The 6,000-nt window shown below is 34.1% G+C and overlaps 1 protein-coding gene and 1 pseudogene across 1 annotated transcript; one reads left to right on the top strand and one right to left on the bottom strand.

The window, feature by feature from the left end:
• Positions 1 to 646, top strand: LOC120119953 (indole-3-acetic acid-induced protein ARG7-like). Its single transcript, XM_039139735.1, has one exon. The coding sequence runs from the start codon at positions 59 to 61 to the stop codon at positions 518 to 520; it is 462 nt and encodes a 153-aa protein (XP_038995666.1). The 5' UTR covers positions 1 to 58; the 3' UTR covers positions 521 to 646.
• Positions 647 to 2,437: 1,791 nt separating this feature from the next.
• Positions 2,438 to 5,006, bottom strand: LOC120119153 (annotated as a pseudogene).
• Positions 5,007 to 6,000: the final 994 nt, after the last annotated feature.

Below are 6,000 nucleotides of genomic sequence, written 5' to 3'. Positions count from 1 at the left end.
TATTCTCTTTCCCAACTGACAGTCGTTGATTTTTTCTCCGTCGTTTTCTAACGAGAAAATGTCTATTGGGATGGGAAAGTGCCAGAAAATTCGCCACATTGTCCGAATTCGCCAAATGCTGAAGCAGTGGCGAAGGAAAGCCCGCATAACGGCCAGCAACAACAATAACGGACACCCGCCACCGTCTGATGTTCCTTCTGGACACGTGGCTGTCTGCGTCGGCACCGGTATGAGGAGATTTATCGTACGCGCCACCTACCTAAACCATCCAATCTTCAAAAGACTACTCCTTCAAACCGAAGAAGAGTACGGTTTCAGCAACGTAGGACCATTAACCATCCCATGCGACGAGTCCTTGTTCGAAGAGATTCTCAGACTCGTCTCCCGATCCAACTCACCTCCTTTCTCTACTTCCGATGATCTTCAGAGATACTGCCACGTCGGCGTGAAGAATAAACTCGGTTTTATTGGCGAATCTCGACCGTTGCTTCATGGGGCATCCGAAAAATCCGTCTACTGAAAGTACAAAGCAAACAGCTTGAGTACCCATACTTCTGGGTAGACTCAAATCTCAACCGAGTCACCCGAGTTGGAAGACCTAACAGTGAAGGAGGTGAAGATTTTTTTAGGGTAAACTATATATATATTTATTATCTCAAATATCTTTTTTATTGTATTCTAGTCAATCAACTATATTTTATTTTAAATTTATACATAATATTACGTTTATGTTTTATTTTGATCACTCTTCCTAAAAAATAATTAAAGGTGATGCTCATTATAAAAATTAAAAAATGTCATGTTAGTAGTTTTGTTAGTTTTTAACGCATGATGATTAAAATGAAACCAAAATGTAATGTATAGTATGATTTTGAACAAAATATTAGTTTGCTGATCAAAATGAAACAAAAATAATAGTTAAGTGTACTAAATGTATTATTTATATTTTTTAATTATTATTATCTTGTAAATCCAATGACTTTGAGTGTCCAATTTTAGGAATTGCAGTGATATGAGTAGTTATTCAAAATTGTATAATTTATTTGGATAATACTGAAAATTGTATTATTTTCAAGTTGTATTACTTTGTATTGCAATATTGTAATAAAGGAATAATAAAATATCCATTTTCAAATATATTTTTAATTATTAATAAGTTTTATTGGGTTTTGGTACCTCGTCAGTCATGGCATTGGTTCTAGTAATTAATGTAATACTATTATTATATTAAGAATATTAGGATAAACTAATTGAATATCGTTAAAATTTAAATTAAATATCAATTTTATCATTATATTTTAATTTTTTTTTTTATTTTGGGCTCGTTTCAGATTGGGTAGTTTGGACAGATGAGATTATTTGTACCAGATTTGGATTGAGAAAGTATATTTAGGTTTGGGTGTTTAAGATTTGGGTCAACAGATTGGATTTTTGAAGGTTTAGAATTTGGGTTTCTGTAATTGGGTTTGTGTTTTGTAAATGGCAGTTGGGTAATTTGGTTTAATGGGCTAGTTGGATCTATGTAATGTAATATGAAAAAAAATATAATAAGAGACATTAGTTTTTATATAATAATTAAATATATACGTATTGAATTATCAAAGCGATTTCAGTGATAAATAAAATTATTATTTTTTCTAAAAATTTCAAATTCAAGTATTTGCGTCTGTAGATTATGTATGTTGTCAATGACTAAGAAATATTTTAAACAAATACTATATTGTAATCACCTTAAACTAATCAATATGTATACATATGTTTATAATTTTAAAATCAATAAATTTAATTTATTTATTATATTCACACATATGTTAATATTACATTCAATTTTAAAGTTAAAAGAAAATGATTTGATTAAAATCAAAGGCTAAAAATTCTGAAAACAAATATTTTTATTGAGGTTCAAACGAAAATGAACTTCTACAACTACATCGAGAATAAGACTCAAATGGATGTATGTAATAGAAATAAGGTAAAGATAAAAAGATGACAAATCTTTGTTTTACTCTAATTTTCATTATGAATTATGAGGTTATCTAAAGTGGGATTGAAAAAATAGTTTTTTTTAGAGAGATGAAATTTACTTGTCAAGAGAAATAATCTTAAGAGAGAAAAAATATTGGGTTGTACAGTGTATTTGCAAAACCTTTTTATCAGGATGTATCTGCAAATCTAGATTGATAATGACAAACATATAGAAGAAGGTTTTCGAAATAAAAGGATAAATATTGATAATGACGAACGAGCATGTTAGTTTGTTTAACTTTAAATGAACAAACGAACGAACACGAACAATTAAACGAATGAAATTTATTATTCGTATTTGTTTATTAAGGATTGTAGCTTGTTTGTATTCATTCATGTTCATTAAAATAATAAACAAACGAACATAAATGAACACAAGCAAACGAACATGAATAGTGCACACTGTAGTTTTTTTCTTCTTCACATTCTTTTATTAGTACAGAGCTTAAAAGCCAAAGAAAAGAAAAGAAAAAAGAAATAGGGACAAATCTCTGCAAGTCTTAGAAGATACATATCTCAGTACATTACTATGCCATCAGTTGCTTTTGCCACAAAATCTATTTGAACCGTAAACGAAAGTCCCAAAATTTCCAGGACTATTGTAAATCCACTGCTCAGAGTGGTTTGAACTGTTGATTTTGGGCCCCATCGGTCAAGCTAATCTGTCGCCTGAACTTAGCAATATGAGCTTGTACCTACACATTCCAGTTAAAACGTCTACATCTAGACATCTATACATGATGATGGACCAATCATTTTGGAAAGAAATTGGCAAGCAAGTTCGAGGACAAACCAAATGTAAATAACGATGCAGTTTGTAAAAATTATACTTGCTTACCTGTTGACGAGCAGCTGCGAGTTGTAATAGCTCATCAGCTTCTGAGAAATTCAAGAGCCACTGGCTTAGGGGATGGTCCTTAGTGTCACCTCTTTTCCTTTTACTTTCATCTTCAACTGGTGCTGCAAGCAATTTAGAGGTACGCTGGTGAACCATTAGCATGACACAAACAAAATATTTCAAAGGCATAGGAATAAACCTGGGGGTGGTAAAGTAAAACCAGCTGGTAATCTGGGGAAGGTTACTGCTGGATGATTCTGCACACGAACCAAAAAACTCTCTGGCGGTTCTGTGAATACGACCTCGTCATAGGATTCCACGACAACAGGTTTCTTAGTTGACATGGGGCCAGATTCATCTTCTGGGTGTAACTTCAAATGGTGATATCTGGAGATACAATTTCACAATTAAACATACTCAAGGCTTTGTAGAAGATAAGTTATTTTCAACAAGGCAGTTGCCGGTTAAAAACCGAATCATAATCATTGTGAGAATTTCCAGCAATCACTACATATCTTCGGTAGAAGGGGAAAAATGTCAGAAAATCCAACATTTAATTGGTCATAATCAGGACATTATATCTGCTCACTATTTAAACGTTTCACTTAGTTGCCAGCATGTTCTTAAACACACCGAACGATAAAGAAAGAAAACAACAAATAAAGTAATGCATGGATCTCATGGACTATATCTAATACAACGAAATTCCTTTATTTTTCTACACTTGAATACCAACTGTGATACACTAATGGCAGAGTGCAGTCTTTCATCCTAACTGAAAGAAATGTCACAAGAATAAGATAGACGTAACAACAAAAAATGCCCCTAACGTTTGACTAAATAGTCACTTTGGCCCCTATTCTTTTTTTGAGCATTTTGACCCTCAAAGTTTCAGTTTAGGACAAAAAGGCCCCTCCGTGGATGGAAACTATTAGTCAACAAAGGGTATTGGGAACATAATTGTATGTTCTCCTACACATCTTTAACAAGATACTGGGAATATCAAAATTAAAACAAGTAGAAGTTCTTCTAGTGGAACATAATTGTATGTTTTCCTACACATCTTTAACAATGCCATAATTGAACAACGACCTTAATAGGACTAAACATCTGCTAGTTCTGGAATAAACAAATTAAACTAAAACCAGATTAACAGCAAAAGCAACTCACAGGTTCAGGGGCTTCTCACAAACATCGTTATGGAAGAACAGTGTAATGGCAATCTCAAATTCACCCCACCCTGATTCTGTTAACTCAAATGGAGCGGAGTCCACGACTCTTGTAGGATTATTAAAACTGGAATGCAACTGAAAAACAACCCGCTTTACCACCACACTAAGATCCTCATTCGTTGCCCCCCAACATATACAGTCCATTTATGAGATTGATAGCTGAATTAAACATTGGAAAACAAAACCAGACATATATTGAAACGTGCAAATAACAAACCAAACCGAAATTTCAGTAGTTTTAAGTGCTTAGTAAACACTCACTCGCTTGCCTTTTTATCAAGCCAAAAAGCAGCATTACCATATACGATAGGGACACTTATTTCAACATCTTTGATCTTCTTCTGGACAAAAATCATAAAAGGAAAATGCAGAGATAAAATACTCGAGACAAAATACTGTTACTTCCGTTAACAAAACATAACTAAAAACATAGTTTTATAGTGCAACCAGGTTGAAAACTAAATTCCTTTTATCGGCAACGTCATTTTGATTACTTAAGTAATGGGTAAATTTCAAAATTTCAAATGATGAAAAATTGCAGCTCCAAAAAAAAAAAAACAAAAGTTAAACACCAGTCAAACAGCTGAGCAGGGCAATTTGAAAACAAAGTTAAAAAAATAACTTCTTTGAAGTGACAAAACAAAATTACAGCCTTACAATTTTCAATTGAGGTTTTAAAGTTACCTTCTTTTCACTGTCTTCCGGTTTACCCATCTTGGAGAGCTGTGATTTGAGCGTGGGCAAAGCTAATATCCGGCGGATCTGGATCCTGCCTTTTCGAGTATGAGGTATGAATTAAGAAATCAGGCTCAACCTCGTAAAAGGATCGACTGTTGGGGGTGGAGGGAAATTAGGATTTCTCTTCCCCCTCCGGCACAGTGCCTGGTTGCGGTTGCAACTTGGACGGCGTTGGATTTGAGGAATTGATTGCGTAGGAGAGGTTTCTACTACACTATGCTATGAACCAATAACACAGCGACATGTAATGTGACATACACTACAGAATAACTATAAGGCCCTTTTTAAATGTTACGTTCCCTAGTATTGCACAGCGTGACAAATTGACCCAACTCAACATTTCCATCATCCCTACAAGCACTAAGCAAAGCCAACCATTATAAAATATTGAATTTTGTTGTGTTGAAGATACTGGAAGGATGTTATAATTCAAAACTAGTTTAATTTTTGATCGATCTACATTTTTTGATTCTTTTACTCCTATCAATCTTTTAATTGAAATTTTTATTGATTCAATATAATATCACATTCTTTTTTAGCTTGTTACAGACGATCTTGATGTTATCTTTACACTCGACCATCTGCTTTCATCATCGCAGGCTTCATATGCATTGTTGATTGGCCTCTATGCTATTGCTGCACTTGTTTCGGAAACAACTAGTGGTGTTGATGGTGCGGGGACATGGGCTAGAGCATTATTTGAGCGAGTCGCTACTAATTCTACAAATGATTTCTGAAAATACAGCTAGAGAAAAATAAATCCTTTGTATATACGTTTTGTTAAACAAGATTCAACTATTGCTTCTTGATTACTTTCGATGGTTAGTCACGGTGTTCTTCCTCAACTAGTGGGGACAAAAATGGTAAGGAGAAAAGACGAGTTGAGGGTCGCTATGTATTTGAGAAGTCGCAAGAAGTTGACTAAAGAGATAGCTAAGTTTTTTAATGTGATTTCCATGGCGTCAGCTTCTAAAAAATGGTATTGGATGGGGTTGGCGTTGTCTAATAAAGCTAACAAGGTTGAGGAAAGTATCAACAAATTTGAACAATTCAGTGAGCCGAATGTGTGACGCTGGAGAAGGAAGGGAGACAATGAAGAAGTGAAGATAGTAGTATTGAAGAGAATACATGCAAGACTTGGAGAGGTGCATTGCTAATATTGGAAGT

The sequence above is a fragment of the Hibiscus syriacus genome, unplaced genomic scaffold, assembly GCF_006381635.1.
Source record: "Hibiscus syriacus cultivar Baekdansim isolate YM2019G1 unplaced genomic scaffold, ASM638163v2 tig00110332_pilon, whole genome shotgun sequence".
Taxonomy (NCBI): Eukaryota; Viridiplantae; Streptophyta; class Magnoliopsida; order Malvales; family Malvaceae; genus Hibiscus; species Hibiscus syriacus.
This window is presented reverse-complemented; position numbering and strand designations above follow the sequence as displayed.

What these genes read in the sequence shown, in the direction of transcription:
- LOC120119953 (XM_039139735.1), top strand. Translation starts at nt 59, where the DNA reads ATGTCTATTGGGATGGGAAAGTGCCAGAAAATTCGCCACATTGTCCGA.